The sequence below is a fragment of the Aspergillus costaricaensis genome (assembly GCF_003184835.1).
Source record: "Aspergillus costaricaensis CBS 115574 unplaced genomic scaffold BO79scaffold_3, whole genome shotgun sequence".
Taxonomy (NCBI): domain Eukaryota; kingdom Fungi; phylum Ascomycota; class Eurotiomycetes; order Eurotiales; family Aspergillaceae; genus Aspergillus; species Aspergillus costaricensis.
In genome coordinates, this window is record NW_020291803.1 from 594368 (window position 1) to 617789 (window position 23422).

At 51.5% G+C, this 23422-nt stretch overlaps 10 protein-coding genes across 10 annotated transcripts; 3 read left to right on the plus strand and 7 right to left on the minus strand.

Moving 5' to 3' along the window:
• Positions 1–1223: 1223 nt before the first annotated feature.
• BO79DRAFT_43095 (uncharacterized protein) lies at positions 1224–3201 on the plus strand. Its single transcript, XM_025689241.1, has 5 exons — positions 1224–1768; positions 1886–2070; positions 2186–2491; positions 2569–2993; positions 3049–3201. Exons 1-5 carry the CDS (start codon positions 1467–1469, stop codon positions 3073–3075), a joined length of 1245 nt encoding a protein of 414 aa, XP_025543923.1. The 5' UTR covers positions 1224–1466; the 3' UTR covers positions 3076–3201.
• An 800-nt stretch (positions 3202–4001) lies between these two features.
• Positions 4002–6286, minus strand: ade13 (adenylosuccinase ADE13). The gene is made up of 9 exons (XM_025679264.1): positions 6165–6286; positions 6000–6086; positions 5206–5933; positions 5022–5138; positions 4893–4965; positions 4761–4839; positions 4692–4698; positions 4577–4634; positions 4002–4504 (listed from the first exon to the last, which is right to left on the minus strand). Exons 1-9 carry the CDS (start codon positions 6214–6216, stop codon positions 4254–4256), a joined length of 1452 nt encoding a protein of 483 aa, XP_025543924.1. The 5' UTR covers positions 6217–6286; the 3' UTR covers positions 4002–4253.
• A 176-nt stretch (positions 6287–6462) lies between these two features.
• BO79DRAFT_206870 (EXO70 family protein) lies at positions 6463–8706 on the minus strand. The gene is made up of 3 exons (XM_025682056.1): positions 8233–8706; positions 7954–8171; positions 6463–7889 (listed from the first exon to the last, which is right to left on the minus strand). The coding sequence occupies exons 1-3, from the start codon at positions 8514–8516 to the stop codon at positions 6496–6498; spliced, it is 1896 nt and encodes a 631-aa protein (XP_025543925.1). The 5' UTR covers positions 8517–8706; the 3' UTR covers positions 6463–6495.
• A 269-nt stretch (positions 8707–8975) lies between these two features.
• BO79DRAFT_206871 (putative phospholipase A2 (PlaA)) lies at positions 8976–11749 on the plus strand. The gene has a single exon (XM_025682057.1). It carries the CDS (start codon positions 8981–8983, stop codon positions 11537–11539), a length of 2559 nt encoding a protein of 852 aa, XP_025543926.1. The 5' UTR covers positions 8976–8980; the 3' UTR covers positions 11540–11749.
• Positions 11750–12002: 253 nt separating this feature from the next.
• Positions 12003–14216, minus strand: BO79DRAFT_284613 (putative phosphatidylinositol-3,4,5-trisphosphate 3-phosphatase). Its single transcript, XM_025688262.1, has 4 exons — positions 14051–14216; positions 13971–13995; positions 13812–13896; positions 12003–13743 (listed from the first exon to the last, which is right to left on the minus strand). Exons 2-4 carry the CDS (start codon positions 13971–13973, stop codon positions 12152–12154), a joined length of 1680 nt encoding a protein of 559 aa, XP_025543927.1. The 5' UTR covers positions 13974–13995; positions 14051–14216; the 3' UTR covers positions 12003–12151.
• Positions 14217–14463: 247 nt separating this feature from the next.
• BO79DRAFT_206873 (uncharacterized protein) lies at positions 14464–15467 on the minus strand. The gene has a single exon (XM_025682058.1). It carries the CDS (start codon positions 15184–15186, stop codon positions 14764–14766), a length of 423 nt encoding a protein of 140 aa, XP_025543928.1. The 5' UTR covers positions 15187–15467; the 3' UTR covers positions 14464–14763.
• Positions 15468–16642: 1175 nt separating this feature from the next.
• Positions 16643–18874, minus strand: BO79DRAFT_165578 (pentatricopeptide repeat protein; the record flags this gene model as incomplete). The annotated part of the gene is made up of 2 exons (XM_025679265.1): positions 16643–18177; positions 18236–18874. The coding sequence occupies 2 exons, from the start codon at positions 18872–18874 to the stop codon at positions 16735–16737; spliced, it is 2082 nt and encodes a 693-aa protein (XP_025543929.1). The 3' UTR covers positions 16643–16734.
• A 234-nt stretch (positions 18875–19108) lies between these two features.
• On the minus strand, positions 19109–19914 carry BO79DRAFT_187333 (U6 snRNA-associated Sm-like protein LSm4). Its single transcript, XM_025680535.1, has 3 exons — positions 19741–19914; positions 19483–19674; positions 19109–19407 (listed from the first exon to the last, which is right to left on the minus strand). Exons 1-3 carry the CDS (start codon positions 19741–19743, stop codon positions 19237–19239), a joined length of 366 nt encoding a protein of 121 aa, XP_025543930.1. The 5' UTR covers positions 19744–19914; the 3' UTR covers positions 19109–19236.
• Positions 19915–20263: 349 nt separating this feature from the next.
• On the plus strand, positions 20264–21533 carry BO79DRAFT_206875 (uncharacterized protein). Its single transcript, XM_025682059.1, has 2 exons — positions 20264–20551; positions 20605–21533. The coding sequence occupies exons 1-2, from the start codon at positions 20422–20424 to the stop codon at positions 21399–21401; spliced, it is 927 nt and encodes a 308-aa protein (XP_025543931.1). The 5' UTR covers positions 20264–20421; the 3' UTR covers positions 21402–21533.
• A 29-nt stretch (positions 21534–21562) lies between these two features.
• Positions 21563–23346, minus strand: hat1 (histone acetyltransferase catalytic subunit HAT1; the record flags this gene model as incomplete). Its single annotated transcript, XM_025679266.1, has 4 exons — positions 23264–23346; positions 22911–23186; positions 22575–22839; positions 21563–22524 (listed from the first exon to the last, which is right to left on the minus strand). The coding sequence occupies exons 1-4, from the start codon at positions 23277–23279 to the stop codon at positions 21564–21566; spliced, it is 1518 nt and encodes a 505-aa protein (XP_025543932.1). The 5' UTR covers positions 23280–23346.
• Between the last annotated feature and the right edge of the window lie 76 nt (positions 23347–23422).

Genomic DNA, 23422 nt, shown 5'->3' on the forward strand with positions numbered 1-23422 from the left:
TTCAATCCCTCTTCTGTTGGGATTCATTCTTCTAATTGTCTTTTTTATTTTCTTTTTTTTTTTTCCCTTTTCATAGATTTTGATGATTAGTTGGCTTTTTCTTGTTTTGGATCTCATATTTCTTTTTCCCTTTGGCAATTCTTATTGTTAATCTTCCCGATTGCACTGGAGAAGGCGTTTACCAGACTATCTGGCTGGGTTGTTGCTGTGCACTCACTCATTGGCAGGAACCCGATAGAGAGGATCCGCAAACCTTCCCAGCATTGCCTTTTTTGCGCTCATGCTGTTGAAGCCGAATCTCTGCCCTTCACTGGCCCGGAACCAGTCAATTAGCCCCTCCTTCATAATTACTACTTGCCCCTCCATTGCCTTCTAGGTTATATTTCTGTCACTCTGTTGATCCCATTGTGTGTGCGCGTGTGTGGTCCTGTCATTGGAGCCTTCGTATTGGTTAATATTCAGGGGAAAAAAAAGAGGACCACTTGTGAGCCAAGCCAGAAGGAGACCAAACAAGACAGACAGACAGACAGAAGTGAAAAAAAAGAGGGGAAAAATTGGAAGAGGAAGAAAAAAAGAAAAGAAGGGGAAAAAAAAGAAAATAATAAAGCCTGAAAGCAAACCAGTCAAACCAACAGAGCAAAAGACTGGGTGGGAAGTAGAAACCTGCTCAAAAAGGAAAGAACGAGAGGCCACTTGGTGGAACGGATTTGGGGCAACCGTCGACTTTGACTGAAGGAAATCTCAGGTGGCAGGGAAAGCAAAGTCACGTCCAGTTAGGACTAGGAGAACAGAAGAAGAGAATCGAAGCAAAGAGAGAAAGAAAGCAAGGACGAAGAAGAAGAGAGTGTGAGAGAGACGTGGAGAGAGAGAGAGAGAGACAGAGACAGAGAGAGGCACCAATTCTTGGGAATAATATCATCCCAATCGGAAGGAGACATCTAAAGGCCTCCCTCCACTCTTCAGCTACTCCCCCTCCCATCTTCCACCATCCCCCCTCCTTCTCTCGTGTGGTGATTGTTTATTTCCTGCTTTAGGAAATTAGCAGTCAGTGTCTCCAACGCCACAACTTACTATCATTTCTAACCCCATCATCATCACCCATCACCATCAACCTCTACGTGCCTCTCTGATTACCCGTTCGGGCGAGTCGTGCCAGACAAGACGGCCTGTCTCCGGCCTCAAACCACACAAATCACAACCCCCCTCCCTCCCTTCCTACTCCGATACTATCTACTATCCTATTTGCCCCCTCTCGGGGTGCTTCCCCTGGCTGGCCCCATTACGTTGGCTGGGAATCCTGCCTGATTCCGAGACTTCAGCTTGCATTGTGACTGGATTAGCCCTGGGCAGTCAGTCACCTAAGCAAACAAGGGCTTCTGGTACTTCAGCAGATGCATCTTTCCTGACTCTCTCCCTTCCCCCTTGTACTACCCCTCCAGCTGCATGTTCATGTAAACAAACCCAATATGTCTCGCCGTCGTGCCTCTCACAGCGAATCATTGGGAATTTCATCTACTATGAACGAAGCTCTTGCCTATCCTTTCTCCGGGATGCAGCAAAGCAATGCTCCACAGCGACGCGGCCCGATCGAAGGGCCCAACGGTCGACGCTTGATTCGTAGGGTCACCTGGCGATCCTCCACGTACAAGTTGATGGCTTGTCTGTGGGTGTTGGGTGTCTTTTATATCGTCTGGCTGATCCGGGATGTCTTCTACTACCCCTTCTACGCCTCTTCCAAACAGCCTCTCACCCCCAAAGACACGAATGAGTAAGTCCCTGGATGCCTCTCCCTGTCAGTTTCCTTGTTTTTGCCCCCTTCTGGTTGACCTCATCGTTTCCTCCGGTCCAAGACCCAATTACTCATCTGGCCCCGTCTTGTACATAGTTTACTGGCTCCCTATGTGGGTCGTCAAGAGTGCGACATTTCTTCCCTGTCCCTCTTCAGCCCCCCTCAACCCGGTGATGGCGAACGTGCTTCAAGCAATCCCTACTGCCAATCTCGTGATGCCCTGCTCAACGCCATGAGCAATGGCGGGCGTCACGGCTTTGACGCTGCGTATACCTCTCAAGGCAAGTGCCAAATCGATGGTCTTTCTTTTCTCGTATCGGACACTTCGGCTTCTCGGAGGGGCTCCAGAGGGGCAACAGTTGCCTTCTTGACACTCAAACTGACCTTCCCTTCCAGGATGCTCTTATCGTTGGTTCACTAGCGCCGAAGTATGCGACATTCTTCGGAAATTCGATGGAATCGTCTTTGTGGGTGATGATACCTTGGCCGATGCCTATGCAGGCTTCAACATTCTTTTGCGGGAGGACTTGGCCACTGGATCCCTGAGAGAGTGGGAGATAAACAAAGGACATGGCCATGATTGCCGATGTGAATCCCAGTTCACCAGTAGATCGTGCCTACCTCTGCGGATTACTTCGAGTGATGAGGTATACGCTCAAGAAGGAAGCAGTGCCCCTCGCAGGCCTTACGCTTGTTCATCCCGTAAGCACCCCCAGCATCCTAGTCAACATCAATGCTCACATCTGGGCTGAATTGCTGACAATGCTTCTTGCTCTCAGGTATTCCTCATGCCTTCCTCGCTACAGCCAGTTCTCCTGCCCCAAGGGGTGTGTATGACAAATTTCGTCGAATGGTCGCCCGAGGAGTTGGCCGAAACAAACCCGTTCCCGTGATCCTGAGTCTTTCCCTTTCCACATCCTATTCCCTGTCTACAGCTAAAAGCAGTATGGATGAATGGCTCACACTGGCCCAGGCCAGTGGACGGAATACCCCTTTTCTCTGGGTAGGTCCGACAGCTCCTGGGCTTCAAAAGGACTCGAGGGACAACATCCACGCATCCAGCTGGCAGTATTCACAAGACACCGCCCAAGAAGCCCGCAACAGAGGCTTGGATGCTCTGGGAATGTACAATGCGACCCTTCAAGCTGATAGTTGGGATGGTAAGCACTACGGAGAGAAGGTAGCTTTGATACAAGCGATGATGGTGAGTGACGCTCTGCATATTTTGCCACCAAGTACTTTCAGTAACAGCCCCTTAGGTTATCAACTGGCTGGCTATGCTCTGAATTGATGACGGAGTGGTGCTGTGCTATCCGTTCAAAGGTTCCTTCGAAACTAACTACGGTATTGGATGTCCCTAAAACGTGCGCTCTATTTAACCCAAATCCCCCTCAGGTATTCTGAAATACATGTTGCCTCATATCAACAGTGACCGACAGCGTGTCTATATTTCGCTGCTTTTCTTGTCCTGTATTGTCTTATCTGTCAAACCTTGACGTCTCATGAGAAGTATTATTTCCGAGCCAGATTGCTTTTGATGGATGGGACATGTGTTTTCTTTTCCTACTTTTTTCTTCTCTTTCTTCTCCTTCTTCTTCTTTCTCTTCGCTTTTTTTTTTCTCTTCTCTTTCGCTCTACCTTATTACATCGCGCACCCTCATATCGATTTCACTGCATTTTTCTTTTTTCTATCCTGTTTCATCATGTAAACTCGCAGCTTCATCCACACATCACATCTGTTTGTCTGGTATTTAAATGGCCAAGGCGTTATTGACATTTCTCATCATCATCTACTACTGTGTCTATGTTTTCTCGATTGAACCAGTCACAATACATTACACTGAATTTATAGAACACAGATACCCGCAACCGGAAAGATTCACACATTAACTTAGTAGTAGTTTATTTTACATACCGTGTCTTTGAATAAGGCCTGGGGACCTGTAGATACAATGTTGCAGTAAAATTTCTCCCCACAGTTTTGAGTTCTGCCAAAACTCTGTTTTACCACAGCCGACTGGTTGGGCCGTCGGGGCTGCAGCAGCAACTTCCCTGCCACTGCGTTCTAGGCTTCCGATAAGGGGACGGAAAGTACAATGGGTATGTAGTAGTATGTACCTCACCGCTAGGCAGGTACATCGTGTAACGTCACTTAAACTGTAAACATACCGACCAACAAGGAGAACATTTAATCAACGTGCATTATTAACATCTCGTGTCATTTCATCAATTATATTATCTATACACATGGTCTTTTAGACTGCTGCAATCTGCTAAAACGGCCTTCTCCGTTTTTGGTCAAATCAAGGTACTAGGAACAGATTTCGCTGGCATGTCGCATGACTAGATTTCGCTTTTGTGTAGGGAGATTGTGGAGGAAGAAAACGCCAATTCGCTCCTGTCCGGCCTACCCGCTCGGTATAACTCCATGACGTGTCTATATGTGCGCGCGTGCGGGAAGAAACTATACGTAGAGGGCAGAGGTCTCGGCCTTGGCGACCTGGGCCTCGTAGGGCTTGAGAGCCTCCTTCACTTCGGTGGAGAGGAACTTCTCAACCTGCTGGGGAGCACGGCCGACGAAGGTGCTGGGGTCAAGGAGAGCATCAAGCTCATCCAGGATGGGGGCGAAGAAAGCAGTGCGACGGACGCGGTCGAGCAGGTCGTTGTTCAAGCCGAGCTTCTTGACGTTGTCGGCGGCTTGGTGGGAGAGGACACCTGTTGTAGCGCAAGAAGTTGTTAGGTTAGGGCTAGCTAGTGTGGGACTGGATTGGGGGCCGCGCGACGTACGGATTTCCTCGTGGGCGTCCTGACGGGACAGACCCTTCTTCACACAGGCCATGATGATCTGTTATGCTATGGTTAGTATTATTGGAAGAGACGGTTCTGGACGCGGAAGGCTTACATTCTCACTATAGTTGATCTCTTGGTTAGCTGGAGCTTCAACATGGGGGGAGAGGCGTCTGGAACTTACGTGGCCATGAAGGGCAGCTCATCGTTGACATGGCGTCTGATGACTTCGGGGTAAACAACAAAGCCGGAGGTGACGTTGTCTAACGCTTGTCAGCATCGGAAGAGATGAGTGGAAAAGGCGCTGAAAACTCACTCAGAAGGATGAGACAGGCATCGGCCGAAAGGAAGAGTTCGGGGATGCTGATACGGCGGATAGCACTGTCATCCTGTTCATGCCGTTAATAAATGAAGTCGGATAACGAGAAACATCTCGCAAACTTACGAGAGAGCGCTCGAACCACTGAGCGGAGTAGGTGTCCAGAGCATCCTTGGGGAGGTTCTGAAGGTGTCTTCCGAGAGAGCACAGACGCTCGGACCGCATGGGGTTACGCTTGTAAGCCTGCACAGACCAACCACGTTAGTATTTCCTGTAGCTCTCATTGGTCCTTTTGAATTTTTTTCCTCACCATAGCACTGCTACCAATCTGGTCCTTCTCGAAAGGCTCCTCAACCTCCTTCAGCATGGCCAAGTGACGGATGTCAATGCCAATGCGCTCGCAGGTAGAGCCAAAAGAGCCGAGGGCATTGCCAACATCGACATCAATCTTACGGGAGTAGGTCTGGGCGGAAATGATGTACGCAGACTTGAAACCGGCCTTTTCGGTGACCAGCTCATCCAACTGCTCAACCTTGTCATGGTTGCCCTCGAAGATCTGGAGGAAAGAGGCCTGGGTACCGGTGGTGCCCTTGACACCACGGAAGCGCAGGTCATCGCGAGCCCGCTCGAGGTTCTTCAGGTCCATGAGCAAGTCCTGGATCCACAGGGAGGCACGCTTTCCGACGGTAACAAGCTGAGCGGGCTGTCCGTGGGTGAAACCCAGGCAGGGCAGGTCCTTGTACTGCTTAGCGAAGGCAGACAGCTTGTCAATGACGACAGCAAGCTTGGGGATGAGGATATCGAGACCGTCACGGAGGAAGATCAAGTCTGCGTTGTCGGTGCAGTAGCAGGAGGTGGCGCCCCAGTGGATGATTCCGGCAGCGGCAGGAGCGACCTGGCCATAGGCGTGAACGTGAGCCATGACATCGTGTCTACGGCGCTTCTCCTCCTCAGCGGCAACCTTAAATTCGTCGTCCTGAATAGTGAGGTGGGCCTTCATCTGCTCAATGGCTTCGTCGGAGATCGGCAAACCGAGCTCTGTGCGGGTTAGTCGAGCAATGGAAACGGGGTGACAAAAGCACGACAATGGGCAGTATGGTTTACCTTTCTCGGCCTCGGCGAGCCAGAGCCACAGCTGTCTCCAGGTAGAGAAACGGTTCCTGGGAGAGAAGAGATACTTCATCTCGTCGCCTGAAGATTGGTGTCCCGTTAGTCCGATATCGCACTATGAGGGCAGGAGGTCGCCCGAGGTGTTATCGGGTAACTTACTGGAGTAGCGCGAGTTGAGAGGGGTCTGGTAGACATCGTTACTGGCAGACATCTTGGCCGTGAGGAATTGAGAAGATTGTAGAAGGAATTGAGGGAAGAGGAAAAGGGGAAAAGGCGGAGGAGGGGCGAGGCGAAAGTTGTGCGGGATGACCAGCAAATTTCTAGTGGAGTGGATGAACGCGGCGGGGTCTCCGCTTATCGGTCACGTTATCGCCGGAGTTGCTTATCACCACATGACGCCCAAATCGTGGGGGAGGACTTTTTTTAGACACATATTATCACATTAGAAATATAAGAAGGTAAGGTAGGTATATATCTAAAATTTCCATCCTCATCCAAGCGCCGCCAATTGAGCCGACAAACTGCCTTTGTCGTATTTGACATATTTGCCTCGTCCCTTGTCGATCTCATGATAGCGGTCCCAGAATCGGGCATAGAGTGGCTCAAGAACAGCCTGGACCTCTCGAGCCAGCACCCCGCGCACCTCCCGCTCCATATACAGTGCCTTGTGGCGGCCCACCAGTTCATCAAAACTAGCATTGAACGCTTTGAACTTGTCCTTGATAGCGTCCTTGTCCTTAGATGAAAGTGATTTGACAATGGCGGCGGAGTCGACAACACCTCCAGATGCCGGTCGTGCTGACCCACCAGAGCCCCGAGAGGTATACTGCACATCCAGAAGATAGTGGGAAGTTTCTTTCCATGCATCGAGATACGTCGAAGTGGCCCGTTTGCGGAATGTGTCGATTCGTGCAATGCTGTCGGCAGAGCCAAGGTATCGGGCCAACTCAGAACTCTGACGGATGGAGCGATCCACTGTACAGAATACGTTGGACAAGAAAACGCCCTGGACTGCCTTCGAGCGGTGAAGTGCTCGGCCTCGAGCTTCCAGGGCGATCATAAGAGCTTCGATCATATCGAGTATGAAGTGCGATAAAAGGGTCATGCTGTCCGGGCTGACATCCAAGGGCGCCGTGGGCGCTGCATTGGTCGTGGACCGCCAGTTTCCATCTCCCAGAGATGTCAAGATCGATGCGAGCGGCCCCGAATAGCCCGTCAGGGTAGTAAGGGAGCTCATGACTTCATTGACAAGGGGAACAGACCCGCCATCTGGCGGGAGCATGGTGATCCCTGCGGCCTTGCGTTTTGTCTCCTCCAATAACTCCGAAAGCGACGATTTTGCCGTCTCCCGAACCGGCCTGAGAGCCTCGATGAAAAGGCTTTTCAGCTCCCCTGTTTTCGACTCCACACGGTAGGACATGGCAGTAACAATCTCGATGATCTCGAACGCCAAAAAGCAATCCGTCATGAGGTTTGCCCTGATATACTGGTTGAGCTCTCGCAAGGTCTGCGCATATTCGCCCAAAGCGGAGCGGCAAGTTGCCTGCAAAGCCAGTCCCCGTTGATCACCTGTAAAGACCCGCACGAGAATATCATGTTCTGCATATATAAAGCTTTCTAAGGCATTGGAATAGATTCCGATACCGTTGGTGCCTTGCCTGTAAGGGCCGTCGGCAGCCCGTCGTTTGACAGTATTGAGGGATGCTATGGCCAGGTTCTGCAAGCTCGATGTGATATATGGTCCGCGAATATCGGCGTAAATTTTGAGAGCGGGGTTTCCGCCATCACCCCGTTGTGGCCCATAGCTTGCTGCAGAGCCGATAGCCGAACATACCGGGCCCAACTCCGCGACAGTCTCATCAGGTAGCGAGGGGAATGAGAGTTCTACAGCGAGGCGCAAATCATTAGTATCTCATGTCTGAGTGAGAGTTGTGTACTAGGCACCGACCTTTAGTTAAGTAGTGTAATGGTTCGATCGGATTAACGTAGTCGCTCAGTGTGCCGCGGAGCATGTCCTGGAGCTGGGAGTTTCCAAGCACCAGCAAAGAAGTAAATTCGGAAATAGCTTTCTGGTTTGATCGTAGATTGGTTGAGTTGAGGTCGACCAAGGCCTTTTCCACGCGCTTCACAGCAGAGAGGTATTGCGACAAACCGACGGTCTGGGGGCTGAACGGGTGTCAGCCAAACATTCCCTGAATTAGCCCGAACCCGCGAAGATGCTACATACCTTGATCGTATAATTCCTTCTTCCTTGCCCTTGGCATCCAGAGGCTGGCGGAGGCGTTCAATGGCTTCATTGACCTTATCTATGTTGCTGTTGGTGATCTGTAGCGATTGGGTATTGCTGTAGATGGGCCCGATCGCATGCTTCACCACATTGCCCCCGGTTTCCAAGCGATTCAGAGAGCCTTGAATCTTCTTCGTCAGGAGTTTGAGCTTCTCGAGGTTGGCGTATAGCACCTCGACCTCCGCGCTCTCCTCCGCGTAGGCGGCGTTCCTGGGAGCAACCATGGCTGTGAGGATTCGACCTCGATCGGCGCAGGTCCCACTAGTGTGTCAGGCAATCAGGGATTCGTAACCGGAATCAGACACTCGCGACGGAAGGAGATGATGTCATGTCTTTGACCCTGGCGGTCAGGCAAGAGAAGAGAAGAAAGAGGGGAAGGACAGCAAAAAGAACAGCTGGCCGATGAGGCACCTGGCCTCATGAAGCAAGCATACTAGTAGGCGAGAGAGAGGAGCTCAAGAAGCAAGCTTGTGGCCCTTCAATCTCCCCCGGACAGAAGAGGGGGCGCTAATCCCCATCCAGCAAGTTCGGCCCGTCTGCGGTGCCGAGGATTTCCTGGATGCGCCCCACGTGACATGTCGTCATGTTTCCGGCAGATTCCCGGCGCGTCTTCCAGCTCCAGCTTCGCTTTAAGAATGGAGTCCGGCCACGATCGTCGTGGCCTGGCCGCCATGGCTTCATCACTTGCATGTTGCTTCCCGCCACCTCCCCAAACCTACGCAGTACCCATTGCAACATGGGGGCTGCCAAGGCACTGCGTTTACGCTGGACTGTTCCTCCTACCCTTTTGATTGCCTTAGGCGGCGGTCTCCTCTATACTACGAGTGGCCGAACTCAGTCAAATAGGCAATTGCTGCTGCAGACCGGCCCAAAAGGCTTCTTCTCAACAAGCTCAAACCCGGGTTCTGATAAACGGTCGGATAAATCATCCGGAAGCTCCGACTGGAACCCGTTGGGTCATGGCTCCAAGGAAGACCCGCACCATGATGCAGGCTCGATATGGACGAATGTGCTGCAAAAGTTCGAGGGGGTGAAGCAGGCTGTAGGCACTCCCGACTGGATTGAGCTCGACAACATCAAAAACTACATCATTCCGGACTGGACCCGATTGCTTCCACTGTCGGTGCAGAAGCTCCAGCGCGAGCTCTCCATGGCGCCTGGCTCCCTTGCAGACGATATTTGGCACGAAGCTCACGACCCAGACATCAACCCAGAAATCCTCCGCAAGGCCAAAGTTCGAGTTGGGGATACACTCTGCAACGAAGAATTGGCGTACAGACAGAAGCGGCAAAAATACGCAACCGCGGCGCTGGCCTCTTATCTGGACATCCCTGAAGATGAAATACATCCGGACGATGTTCCCATCATTGCCATGTGCGGCTCGGGTGGCGGTCTGCGTGCGCTTGTCGCTGGCACTGGCTCGTACCTCGCGACTCAAGAAGCTGGCCTATGGGATTGTGTTACCTATACTGCTGGCGTAAGTGGCAGTTGCTGGCTGCAGACGCTCTACCACTCGTCCATCACGGGGCGCAATTTCAACAAAATGGTCGACCATCTGAAAAACAGACTGGGAGTCCATTTGGCCTTTCCACCGGCAGCCCTCAAGCTACTCACCAATGCTCCCACAAACAAGTATCTTCTCAGCGGCTTGGTCGAAAAGCTGAAAGGTGATCCCGGTGCCGATTTTGGCTTGGTGGATATATACGGCATGCTCTTGGCTGCGCGGTTGCTGGTTCCCAAGGGAGAATTAGGCGTCTGTGATAGGGATTTGAAGCTATCGAACCAGAGATACAACCTCGCCTCCGGAGCTCATCCACTTCCCATCTATACGGCTGTCCGCCATGAGATTCCTGTGCTCGAGAACCAAGAGAACCCCGAGAAACGAGAGAAGCCAGAAGATTTGATTAAAGAGTCGAAAAGCGAGGCATGGTTTCAGTGGTTTGAGTTTACACCCTACGAATTCTTCTGCGAGGAGCTCAGTGCAGGAATACCAACATGGGCGCTGGGAAGACACTTCCACGGTGGAGTCAATGTTAAACCTGAAGAGATCTCCCCCATCCCTGAGCTGCGCGTTCCCGCATTGATGGGTGTCTGGGGAAGTGCTTTCTGTGCTACACTGTCTCATTATTACAAGGAGATACGGCCCGTTATCAAAGGCATCACAGGCCTGAGCGGCATAGACTCCCTCATCCAAGGCAAGACGAAGGATCTAGTACGAGTTCACCCGATTGACCCAGCCACCATACCAAACTACGTACTCGGCATGAAAGATCAGCTGCCACCATCCTGTCCAGAGTCCATCTTCCGAAGCCGTCATCTCCGGCTCATGGACGCAGGCATGAGCAACAACCTCCCCATCTACCCGCTCCTCAGACCTGGCAGAGACGTTGACGTCATCATCGCCTTCGACGCATCAGCCGATATCAAACAAGAGAACTGGCTCTCTGTTGTAGATGGATATGCTCGACAACGAGGTGTCAAGGGCTGGCCAATAGGCGCCGGCTGGCCCAGGGAAGACGAGCAACTCAAACAAACCGAAGAAACGCTCCGTCAGGCCCAGAACATCTCCCAGAAAGAGCTAGCCAACAAGATGGCCGAAGCCCAGGACAAGAGCAAACCCAACAGCCCTACCACCAACCAAAATACTACCTCAAACAACACAACCACCACCCCACCCACAAGTGCACAAAATAAAAAGAAAAACCATCCCTCCGCCTCCACCGACCTCGACTACTGCAACATCTGGGTAGGCACCACCCAAGAAATGGTGTCGGGCCAAGAACCCCCACCATCCAAGCGCCTCTTCCACCCACAAGACACCGATCACTCCGAATCCGACTTCCACCTCATGCGCCCAGACGCAGGCATCGCTGTCGTCTACTTCCCCTTACTCCCCAACCCATCCGCCCCAGAGCTGCCCACCAGCTCCTCCCTTCACAAGTCCCGCACTCCTGCCCGCAAATCCGAAAACACTTCCAAAGCCCGCGTCTCCGACCCGGCTAAGCCTCTGACTCCATACCCGGGCACCATCAACCCAGACCTCGACGACTTCCTCTCCACGTGGAACTTCGTCTACACGCCGGAACAAATCGACTCAGTGGTCGGTCTTGCGAAGGCGAACTTCGCCCAGGGTGAGGATCAAGTGAAGCGTGTGGTGCGGGCCGTATACGAGCGGAAGAAGAATGATCGGTTACAGCGTGAGGAACGGGAATCGAGGCAGCGGATGGAGGGGTTTGTGCCGCTGTAGGATTGAATCAACTTTGTTGACACATTTGCATGTTTGGCATATTCTGTGGAGTTGTGTGTGTTTGTATTGAGGAGATTTGGAGTTGAAATGAGGTTTGCGGGTCTTCACTTCCTTTTTTTTATTTTCATTTCTTTTACTACTAGCAAGTTCAAAGTAAGACATTGTGTGTATGTGTGTGTAGATAATCTACTTTTAGATATGCTAGTATGGTGTGACATGATATGATAACCTCGATATGTAAGGGTATATGCTTGAGCCCTTTCATTTCCTTAGTCTAAATTTGCATCGTTTCGTTATCGGTGATTAGTATTGTTTATCATTTCCAAGTTCTCCATAAAACTAGTATATTCTCGTAGGGGTTCTTAGGATTAAAACCTACACATTATCAAGCACGCAGATACACGCACCCATTGGGGGGAATTACCTGGTTATTCGCAGTCTGTACATTTGTAACCGTATACCTGTATCGTGTACTATGTAGTATATACAAAACATCCTGGCCTAGACCAGTCCAATCCAATCAACTCTCCCTCCTATACATATAACAGTGGATACAGATCAGAGGATTGCTTCATATACATTGGAATCATATCCCCCAATAGATTAACGGTGCTATTTACCCTCGTCAACAGACGACCACTCTTTCTTCGTATCTTTCTTCGCCTGCGAAGGCGCAGCTGAACTTCTCCCCGACTCGTCCTCGCTACTGCCCGCAAGACTCACGTCTTTGCTTTCGTCGGTTTGCTTGCGCAGACCTAGCTGCTTGCCTAGTCCTGGTATTGAAGATACGGCGGAGGCGGCAGCGGTGCTGAGGTCTGAGAGGATGGGGTGGTCATGCTCGTTAGTAGTATGTTTGTCTTTATGTTTATGTTTGGCTGAGCTGCTGTCTTGTTCCGATTCGGGGTCCTTGTCGGCTTCCAGCTCTTTAGATGGAGGAGGGGGAGGTGTGTTCTCGTCGTCCTGGTCTCGTGGAGAGTTGGTACCAGAGTTGGAGCCAGTGCCATGAATGTGCCAGTCCGGTGGCTGAGTTTCGGGAATTGGTTCACCGGGCTTGGGCTCGGAGATGGGTCTTCCTGTGTCGGGGTGGGAGGTGCCTGGTTGGTTGGCGTATCGCCAGACGACTTTCAGTCGGTCTAAGGCTTTGACGCCCTTGCGTGTTGTGCCTTTGATGCCGTCGAGGGCCTCCCATTCCGCTTCGAAGACGCCGGAATCGTGTTGGTCGCCGCCTTCGAAGTAGGCGTTGAACCAGACGTGCGCGATGGACGTTACCATGGCCCAGCCGGTGTAGGCGGCCTTGCTGCGTCGTTCGAAGTCGATGTTTACGTCGGAGGTGGGGATGCTGATTGGGGACTTGGGACGGAAGACGATGGCGGAGAGGTGTTTCGGGGGAGTGTCTGTTCTGGCGGGTGAATCGGTGGATGGGTGAGGGCTGTCCTCTGTTCTGGGTGGAAATGTCGTAGCGGATTGAGGTTGTTTCTTGTTGTTGTTATCGGCATGTCCGTTTGGGACTGGGTCTAAGGGCATCGTCTTCGATTTCCCATCATCGACCACCGTACGTTCACTCCGATGGAACAGATGATACTTCTTGATCTTCTTCCCCTGGTCCTCAAACCCCTCTACCGCGACCTTGACGCCATCTCTCAGTCCCCACACATGCACCTCGAGGATCTCCACCGGCCGCTCGATATACTTCTTTCCCATCTGGTTCGTCCATTGATCCACGTATCCCACCCACCGCAGCTGACTTGGGATGCTCACCCCAGCCCCGAACCCGACTCGCATTCGCCGCTCGGTAAATCGCTGCAGTGCATCGTCTGCCTTCCACCCTTCCTGGCTAATCAAGTAGCTGCAGGCCACCGTACCGCTGCGGCCTTTTCCGGCCTTGCAATGAACGACAGCAACTCTGTCTTTCTTCTTAGCCTTCTCGTCTTTTGTGTCAGGCTCATCGAGCCGATGGATCCAGTTACGCATACTGCCCGTCATGGCGGGAATGAGCGCAAACGGGGGCGGATGGTGATCGGGCCATGGGTAATGATGGATGCGATTGTAGACCTCTGAGTCGGGATAGCCGGTGCCTTCAGCGCGAAACTCCCAGATACACCAGTCGGAGTCATGTTTCGAGTCGAGGAACTTGACGAGCTCGTCCAAGGGGTTTCTGTAGGCGCGTTGCGGGTAGTTAGAAGAGGGACCGGAGGTTGCGATGACTGAAAGTGCGCAGGAGCAGGGAATGAGTTAGTAGTAGTTAGGAAGAATGATAGGGTTGGTGGCTTACTGTTATCAGTCACATAGCACAAGTCTAGACCAGCTTCAGGATGTTGTAACCGGGGACCGGCAACGATTTGCCGGAGGATCGACGCCTACGTAGCTCCAGTCATTACATGGTCAGCTACTAATGAGGATCAGGAAGCGGCTGGAGAATAGTAGTGCTTACCATAAGATCAAGCGACGTGGAATTTCTACTCGAACTGATCAGGGGATATTCAGGAACATGCAAGGGGGAGAAAGACAGACCTGAATCGTGAGGGGATCGTGGCGGAGACAGGGTGGCCAGGCGAATGACGCACGGGTCAACCTGGCGATTCTCTTGGAAAATGGATGGTCCAGCTAGACTGGAAAGACCTGTGCAAGGTTATATATTCCATGTAATTGTCATAGGATGAGATAGGCCAAGCATGAGGGTGATTGACAGGGGAGAGAGGCAGTGCAGCTGCTACATGATCAAGCTTGTCGGGGGAAAACATTGTAAGAAGACCATTCATTGATTTGCAAGGGTCGGGATGATGTCACCGGGACACATTCCAACCCCATCATTTCATCTCCCAGACTACAACTAGTATCTTGTGTCAAGGAACATAGTAAGTAAACTTGTGATGTATATTGGTGTTGGTATATTGGTATATTTGTAGATTCCGACTATACTAATTGATATATTTACCCAGATCAATCAATCAATCAATCATCATGACCAGACCATCCTGTAACCAGACATTATAGATCCTCAACCCTATTCTCATCATAAACCCAACGAAAACCAAACTGTAAACAGTCATGAAGAACCAGCCCAACAAATCCATATCAATATGATACATAACTAAAACCGCAAATATTTCCAGTAATTTGACCTCATTCCGCCCTTCACCATCTATACTGTAGTAACCCATGTCATGACCTCAAGTCATTTGACTTTCCCACCCCCTTTTCTATCAATTCCACTATAGGCGCATTTAAGCAACACCATATTCCTCCGTGACAGGAATGGTGAACTTCGGCGTCGGCGAGGTAACATTGGTCTCGCCATAAGCATAGAATTCCATGTCGCCGGGCAGAGTCCAGGCATGCTCGACTCGGATGTTCCATTCCGGGTAGGTAGCGGGCTGGATGCGGGACTGGACCTGAGGGTTGCCACCACAGGCAGTCAGGGCAGTGTTGTTGGAGTTACCAGTGCATGTGGCGTTGAAACCGGGGGTGTTGGCCGTGGCGACGCCGTAGATGTTGAAGCTGTAGGTGCAGGCGGCCGGGGAGCAGCCGGTGGTGAAGTTGGAGACGTGCCAGGTTAGGGCTGGGCTGTCGGCACGGCGGAGAGGAGAGGCCGAGGCTGTGAGGCCGAGGGTGGTGAGAGCGACGGGGAGGTAGTTGAAGAGGTGCATGTTGATTGTGTGGTAGTTTTCTTTTGTTTAGGTGGTGAAGGTAATAATAAATTTTGATGTATAGTATCCGAGTGGCGAATGGAGGATGTGTATGTATGTATGTCTACCGTTGGAGGGTGGAACGATAGTTGGTACTTGAGATAGTAGATAAGAGTGAGGAAATTAAGTATTATCAATAGGTGATATGAAGGATACAATACTTTTGTATAAAAAGGGAGGAAAGTAGATAGTAGATAGATAGTAGATAGATAGTAGATAGATAGTAGATAGATAGTAGATAGATAGTAGATCGTAGTGAGAAAGAGGGCAGGACAGAGGCGAATAATTATAATAAGCCGGGGATGATGTGCAGGTGGCGAGGGGAACCAGAAACAAGCGCAACTCCGAACTGCTTCTAGTTTCGACCCCAACAGAGAGTAAGAGAGAGAGAGAAGAGGAGTGAGAGAGGAAGAAGAAGTGGAGCTGCGGGTGAAACGAACCAGCATTGGCCCAACTGCGACGATCCCTTGAACTAAAAAAGGATCGGTGTGTGTTGGTGTGTCTCTTGTTCTCCATATGATTATCCCTTTGACCAAGAAAAGTTATGAAGAGGTTAACTAGGTTTGTCGTGGATTTGCATGGTTACACGAGGAAGATTAGAAAAGAAAAGCTGTCTGTGCTGGCCGATGATCAGAAAGAACTTCTACGATGGAATCAATTGACAACTCATGCATACATCCATTCCCTTACATCCCAAACTACTGTACTGTTAGTTCCTAGGGTCCATGCAAGTCGATCCCAATCTCATGCAGCCCGGATAAGAATAGAAACCCTCCCAGGCTCCCACAGTACAACAGCAAACAAACCAGGAACCAACAGTTAATCTAGTTCAGGAGTAACCTGAACCTTCCCTCGGCGATATCCCACACCCAAAACAAATTAAACCTCAAATTTCTCCGACAAGTGGGACAAAAAACAACCATGCCGGTTTTTTTTTTCTCCAGTTCAAACCGCTGGTCAGGGCTGAAAATCCGGGCATTGAAATCTAACGGCGGTTTGAGGTTCCTGGCATGGTTCCATTATGTTGCGCCCGCGTGTCGCAGATGGGGGTTCCTAGTCCACACTAACCAAGAACTAAAAATCTAAACTATACATAGAGCAGGGGTTAGTACGCAGTATCTGAGTTTTGCGGGTTGATTCTTATCCCCCGACTCTGCTGGCTGCATGATGGTTCCTGTCGCTTGAATCCTTCCTGGCCTCGGCTGCTGCTTGTCCCCCCACCCACTCCATTCCTTTTTCTCCGAATGTTCCGGGCAGAAACAGTGCACGTTTGTGGTGATTTGATTACTACATAATGGCACGGGCATCAGTCTGACAAGTAATCACGGACATGTGTTTCTCCTGACAGGTAGCTCAATTGATGCCTGTCAGCTTGTGTCTTGTGAAATTAAATACATCGCTTAGGTTGTTGGCATAGGGGCCAAGATTCTACACTAGATACAGTAATAGTATACACGAAGGGAGGATACACACCACCCCCTTTCCAGCTGCCCATTTCTATCCCCCAGCTCAATTGTTACTCTTCGCATCAAGCTGGTCCTCAGGAATAAGCCCCCCTGGCTCATAGTCCAACCAGCCTTCCTCTTCTTGCCCCTGTGCGATGGCTGCTAGTCGTCTCTTTCGCTTGCGTCTCTCCTTGGCTGCGGCCCGTCGGAGTTTATGCAACGCCTGCCGTTCCACCTCTGCCTGGGTCGGTGTCTGTCCCGAGCGATGAAACGACTCCTCTTTCCCGTTCCCCTCCTCTTCCTGCTGCTCCGTCGAATCGGGCGGCTCGTGAGTATTACTGATCTCGTCCACCAGACATCCCACCGACCCATCCTGGATCTGCGGATGATGCCTGAGGCGTGACGCAAATGGATCTTCTGATGGAGAACAGAGCTCCCGGATGGCAGCTCGTGTCTCCTCGCCGGGGCGGATCCCCCGTCCCAGCAGATCTTGCAGGTACATGTACCCGGACTCGAAATTGCCTGCTTCCAGACACATGACGATGAGATGCTCAAATGTTCCTTGGTCCGGGATCACGCCGAGCGATGCCATCTCTTTCGCGATAAACATGCCCGCCTCGGTATTGCGCGCCCGTCGACACATTCCTAGGAGAATGTTGTAGATAGTAACGTCGGCCTTGTCTGGACAGAGCGCATATAGTTCTTTGTAGAACGCGATTCCCTCGTACACCACCGACGGGTTATCGAGGGCTTCGTACTCGCACATCTCCAACACCACTTTGGCGCAGCCAAGCGGCACTGTCAGTTTGGTGGCCTTCAATTGCTTCAGCATCGTCCATGCGCCCCGTGGGGTCGTCCTACTCTGCAGCAGATGCGTAAGAATGGCACGCGTGGAGCGCTGCTCTACCGCAATGTCCGCCATATGCATCTTACACAGCACCTCAAATGCAGAATACAAAGACCCCGACACAGCATGGGCCTCCACCATTTTCTCGTAGTCATCCAATTGGGGCTGCACATTGACCTCGACGAGGAAGCGGATCACCGATGCCGCCAGCTCGGTATCTCCAGCGCGCGCCGCCACACCAAGGACATTGCTGCACAGCGGATGACCAGGATGAAGATATCTCAGCTCCACCATCTGTCTCCAGATGTACCGAGTAGTATCGTAGTGCAGAGCAGCGCTCGCCACCTCTAGCACGTACAACCACAACTCCGAGCTCATGTCCAAGCCCTGGCTCGTCCGTGAGCGCATCAACCGGACCACCTCGTCGAACTCTCCAAAATCGCAAAGGTAATAGATAAGTAGGCTATGCAGCCAATTCTCAACGACCATACCCTTCCTCTCCATCTGCTCGACATGATCCAACGCCAGCTCAAACTGGTGCTCTCGAATCAACCCAGCGACCACAAAGTGCCATCCGGCGGGGCTCAACGGAAGCCATCGGTCTCGAAGCGTGCGCACAATCTCCTGACGTAGGAGGTAATCCGGATGAACCGCAAGGACCTGAGAGTAAAAGCGAGCACGTCAGCAAGTGCCTCTTTCCCAGACTCGAAGATCATACCTGTAGCGCTGCATGAAGTGTCCCCGAATCAGCCGGTATCCCATTCTCCTCCATCTCCTTTAGCAAAGCGCGAACAGCCTGTGGCGACCCACGCTCGGGATCCGAATTGGCGAGAATCAACCCCCGGTAATGTCGCATTTCCGGGCGGACATGGCGGTCCCGGATTAGAACACGCAGGATTTGCGTAGCGCTCAAAACTCTCGGATATCGAGCTACTCGCTCCTGTAATCTGTTCTCTAGACGTTGTGAAGGTAGGTGTTTGAAGTACTTGGGTACGCCCGGTGGCGGCTTGGTCAATCGCTCCATTGGCGATAAAAGGTCCCCTGGGCGTACATTGTCTTGCGCGCCTGCATCGTCAGGATCGAAGGGTTGTTGATCGGAGGGTGATGAAGAATTCGTAGTATTGTGGCTATTGTCTTCGACGATTTCAATGGTTGCGTCCGTCGGTCGTGGGGTAAGGTTTGTGAGGCATCTTCGCGGAGAATCCGAGATTGAGCTTCGTAGAGCGGTTATGCGATTTTGTTTAGGGATGCGTCTCCCTGCTGTAAAGGAAGGTGTAGCTCGATTGAAGGTCGCAGCGTTAAACGACGGACAAAGGCAATACCACAGTCCATCGAGTACCAGGGTCGTTCGCGGCATCTCGAGCCCTTGCAATGACGGAAGATTCTCTACAACTTGGTCGGTCTCCGAAAGAAGCTCTATATCTGCACGTGACCGTGACGCTATGCATGCAAAGTTACAGAGACGAAGCCCACGGACAAGGCTCAACGAATTTTGACTTTTTTGTGTAATCCGTACACTACAATTATATTGGAAGAAAGAAGGACGCCTAGGTGGCATGTTTTCCCATTGACAAATACAACCAGATACGCCAAGGCCATGCTCGACTAACCCGTCAAAACGGACATTTCCTAGCGAACTCAATCCCTACTAAACCTTGCCCCCCGGGGTATCGCTCATAATCTCTCTCATTCTTTCGTAGATAGAAAACCAATAACACTTCAAGCGTCTCTGCCACCACGGCCGCGGCCACGTCCACGACCCCGGCCTCCACCACGACCTCGGTCACCCCGACCACCCTCACGCGGCCCGCGGTTGCGATTTTGCGATTGGTTCGCCTGTTGCTCCTTCACCATCTCTATGATTTCTTCGGGGATTCGCAGGTATTTGATCTACAAGCGATTAGGGGAAGGAACAGAGGGGCGACATTGGATACGATTCAGGGTGGACGCAGAAATGCAACTCACATTGTTTCCTCTGACATAGACCTCTGGTAGCCGGAAGAAGCGATCACCTTCGGGGCTCGTCTGAACAACTTCCTTAAGTATCAAGTTCATCCAGTTGTCGCAATTGGCAAGGTGTCCGTTGAGGGTTTCGCCGTTCTTAAGTTCCACGAGCATGGGGTGGCCTTGCGCGGCCGTCAGGAGACCGAGAGGTAACTGTCCATGGGAAGTCAGTAACCGCAGCAGATAAAATGGATTTTGGTAGGCTTCAGAGGTGATTACCATCTTGCGATCTTGTGATCAATATGGCGGATCGACGTTGTGGGCGGATCGAAACACAGATGGAATCAACTCCGTGAGAGGTGATAAGCAAAGGATAAAAGCACTCTAATAGAGTCGCCGTATTCTCCCAAACAGAAAGAGGATGTTCAAAGAAGAATAGAAGCCTTCTTGACGACGTCAGAGTAAATATGAATCCAAGAAAGCTCCCCGCGAGCTTCCCAGCAGCGATGCTCGCAACGACGGAGAGTGCCGGATAAACATGACGCCGAGATCCGCCCGGCGCTGCTGCTTATCTGGATTGGCACCAGTAAGAGCAAAGTAACGTGCCCTACTTTAGAGTTGTGACTGTGGTTAGTGTCTGGCTATAATACTCACTAATTAATGAGACAGGGTTCTTTAGTAAACTCCGTCTGTCTCCGGTCTTGGGAGAGGAGGCCCGAGGGCCAAGGATGTCCATTCATTTAACTCTGTCCTAAAGCCCGTATGACTCTCACTCTCTGTCCTAGGTAGTTTGCTCATGAATACAACATCGTCTGTATCTATTTACCAATCTATTACTACATGACCACTGTCTCACTCTCTACAATTTACCCAACTGCACCAACTACATGAACCTATAATACCCTCCATCCCATGTCTCTCTTCCCCCGTCCATGTAGCACCTCCCACACAACCACCACCATGCAATGGCTACTAACAAAGTTAACACTAATATGTCTCACCTCCACCACCAACTTCACCCACCTGGCAGCCGGTGCACCCATTCCTCTACCATCACCATCATCCACTACAATCATCCCAACAACAGCCAGTTAGTCCCCCACTCACTATCTCCATATCCCACATTCTAAACAACCCTTATAGACACCCACATCATGAAGAACACCAACAACGACAACCCCAATCACAATGACCACATCCACACCCTCCTCAAATTCCAGTGGCTCGCCTCCCTCCTGAAAAAGCTCTCGGCCCTCACTCTCCGCGACTACTTCATCAACCTGAGCGTCCTCATCTGCATCATTGCGCTTTTCGCTTTGGCATACCAAATCGGCAGCAACACGATGCGCTGCCAGCGATGCCGAGTAGACCGGGCCGCTCAGCGCGAGGAACGGAAAGCTCGGAGGGCGTACAAAGCCGCTGCGAGGAGACATCGATGGAAGCAATGGTGGGAGGGTAAGACCTCTTACTATCAGTATCAGTGCCAGGATCGGGGGTTTAGCTATGATGATGGGGCGGTTGTGATGGGGTCTGTTCGTGTGCGGGAAAGGGATGTGGAGATGGGAAGGTTGTCTGATGATGAGGGTGAGGGTGTGTTTGCTGTGGCGGATGCTCCTCTTCCTGTTACTATGCAGGCGGAAATACATGGTTTCAGACAGGCGTTGGAGTATGTGGGAGAATTGGTGAGGGAAAGTGCACCGCCGCGGGCCAAGGTGGCAGTGGATCAGGAAGTGGGTGGTTATGATGTGGATGTGGGTGTGTATGGGAAGGGTGGAAGTGGAGAGGAGTCGGATACGGAGGCGTCGTCAACGGTCGGGTTGGCGACGGTTACTTTGTCGACGGGGACGAGTAGCTTGAAGAGTGTGGATTGTAAGTCGTTGTCGGGGACAATAGATACCCTGGATAGTATGGGGTCGCCGCCGCCCAGCTATCATTCATGAGGGACTATGGCTTCATGTGTAATAATACTAATCATGGAGTATGGGAGTTCAGGATATGGTTATGGCTCATGGCAAAAGGGTGGTTTTGGTATTTCATAATGTTTAATATTACAATGAAATGGTGGGTGAACGGCATGCATATAGAAACATTAGACGCATCGCTCACACCTTTGTCCGCTTGGCTGCTTCTTCGTTCTCGGCTTCATCTTCTTCATCTTCCACCGTGAGCTTCCGCTTTACCCGCTGATCTCTGCCGCTTGCCTCGCCTAGGACGGCGGTCGACTCTGGGGTTGCAAGCACACCGGACTCCTCTTCTTTGGCCTTCAGTGCTTCCTCGCGGGCGTTGAAGGCCTTGAGAAGGGCATCGTAGCCCTCCTCGACGTTCGTCACGGTCTCCTCCAGCTTCTCGACGCGCTCGCTCGAGTCCAGTTGGATGAGTAGATCCCGATGGCGCTTGTAGAGACGCTGCTTAGTGAGCATGCGCCACCAGTAGTATCGGCGGTCGTTGGGATCCTCGGCATTGTGCTTCTTGATTAGTAGTCGGGACATATTGGCTCCCCCGGCTAGACGATTCTTGGCAGGTATTTGCCCCAGAAGGTACATCTCCATGATATGAGCAAATTGAGTGGAGGCAATCTTGAATTTTGAACGGATGTCATGCAACAACTTCGTAGGGATCAGTGCCGACGTTGGGACGCGCCGAGGGCGCTGCTTCTTGGGGAGCTCTCCATAAGGGTTGGGATTGATGTCTACCTTGTGCCCGAGGAACTCCGGCAACAAGATGTGGTAGTCGGCAGTGTCGCGGAGGGCATCGAAAGCCTCGTTTGGGTCTTCGACAGTCAACTCCGTGATTGTTGGGTCCTTGAAGCATGCGGCGTGGATGGTGGTGTAGAGATGAGTCCCATGTCCCGAGCCTTGGTGAGGAGGCAGAACCAAGAATTGAGCGATTCGCAGCCGAGCCGGCAGCTGAGCAGGTCTGATCTCGGGTGCTGGGAATGGATCGTTCACGACGGTGCGACCCTGTGTAGTGTCTCGCTGGTAAAACCACCAGCGATAAGTGGTCGCATATCCGACAATGGAATACTGGGAGGCTGTTGGCGTGGGCGGTTTCACTTTTTCATAGCTTCAACTTCGTTAGCAAGGGATAGAACATAGGACGGGATGATAGCATACACAAAGTAGACTGTCCATCTCTCAAGTGTCCATTCAGGATCATCCGTGACCAGAGGTGTACCGGCTTCGATGAACAGCGATACAAAAATTTGCGCGCGGTCCAGTAGTCGTCGAACTTGAGGATCAGCGAGAGAGCCGGCCCAAATTTCGTAATTCCTGTCTCGGGTGACATAGCTGTGAACAAGCTTGCCAGGTGGTACGAAGTCCTTTGCATCTTCGTCCTCCTGGACAGCCTTTTCATAGTCGGGAAGTGAACCGAAGGCCTCTGCAATTATGCGCCCAAGTTAGTTAAAGTGGCACACAGATCACCCTTATCTGAAATAGACAGCGGCCAACCTTCAGGAACCCATGGTTTCAATGTTTTCAGCAGGTCGACAGCGGCAATATCGCCAACGGGCTTGAACTTCTCATCGTAAGAGATATTGATATTCGGGCGGAGGTCATGGGCTGCAAACCGCAAGCGGATGATCAACCCCTTGTAGCCGAATATTTGCTCCTCGTCGCCGAAGATGGGATATGTGAACTGAGGGTGAAAGCTGGAAATCGTTTTGGCTTTCGTCTCGCCGGGTTGGACGATGGTCAGATGGACGGCGTCGTTGGCATCGCAAGTCCCTAAATGAGGCCAATTCAGTCAGCCGACTCGCAACATGGAATATGAGGACAATGGAGTGCGAAAGGGTGATAATTACAGTCGCCTTCACTCATTGTGCCCGTTGCCGAATAGATAGCCAGCTACTATAGTGGAGATTTGGGTTCGAGATGATTGAGTGAGAGAGCGCAGGAGCTTTAATTGATTGCCTGGAAGATGGCGCGTGTTGCTCTTTCGAATCTCGCGTTGCGCGGAGCTA

Coding starts and splice junctions, on each gene's coding strand:
- BO79DRAFT_284613 (XM_025688262.1), bottom strand. Junction 13,744..13,811: donor GTGCTATGTGACTGATAACA/GTAAGCCACCAA, acceptor GCGCACTTTCAG/TCATCGCAACCTCCGGTCCC.
- BO79DRAFT_206871 (XM_025682057.1), top strand. CDS start 8,981: ATGTTGCTTCCCGCCACCTCCCCAAACCTACGCAGTACCCATTGCAAC.
- BO79DRAFT_43095 (XM_025689241.1), top strand. CDS start 1,467: ATGTCTCGCCGTCGTGCCTCTCACAGCGAATCATTGGGAATTTCATCT. Junction 2,071..2,185: donor CGCTGCGTATACCTCTCAAG/GCAAGTGCCAAA, acceptor CTTCCCTTCCAG/GATGCTCTTATCGTTGGTTC. Junction 2,492..2,568: donor GCCTTACGCTTGTTCATCCC/GTAAGCACCCCC, acceptor TCTTGCTCTCAG/GTATTCCTCATGCCTTCCTC.
- BO79DRAFT_206875 (XM_025682059.1), top strand. CDS start 20,422: ATGCAATGGCTACTAACAAAGTTAACACTAATATGTCTCACCTCCACC. Junction 20,552..20,604: donor AATCATCCCAACAACAGCCA/GTTAGTCCCCCA, acceptor CAACCCTTATAG/ACACCCACATCATGAAGAAC.
- BO79DRAFT_206870 (XM_025682056.1), bottom strand. CDS start 8,516: ATGGTTGCTCCCAGGAACGCCGCCTACGCGGAGGAGAGCGCGGAGGTC. Junction 8,172..8,232: donor GAAGGAATTATACGATCAAG/GTATGTAGCATC, acceptor ACACCCGTTCAG/CCCCCAGACCGTCGGTTTGT. Junction 7,890..7,953: donor ATTACACTACTTAACTAAAG/GTCGGTGCCTAG, acceptor GCCTCGCTGTAG/AACTCTCATTCCCCTCGCTA.
- ade13 (XM_025679264.1), bottom strand. CDS start 6,216: ATGTCTGCCAGTAACGATGTCTACCAGACCCCTCTCAACTCGCGCTAC. Junction 5,934..5,999: donor GCTCGCCGAGGCCGAGAAAG/GTAAACCATACT, acceptor TAACCCGCACAG/AGCTCGGTTTGCCGATCTCC. Junction 5,139..5,205: donor AGATTGGTAGCAGTGCTATG/GTGAGGAAAAAA, acceptor TGGTCTGTGCAG/GCTTACAAGCGTAACCCCAT.
- BO79DRAFT_206873 (XM_025682058.1), bottom strand. CDS start 15,186: ATGCACCTCTTCAACTACCTCCCCGTCGCTCTCACCACCCTCGGCCTC.
- BO79DRAFT_187333 (XM_025680535.1), bottom strand. Junction 19,408..19,482: donor TCTATGTCAGAGGAAACAAT/GTGAGTTGCATT, acceptor AATCGCTTGTAG/ATCAAATACCTGCGAATCCC.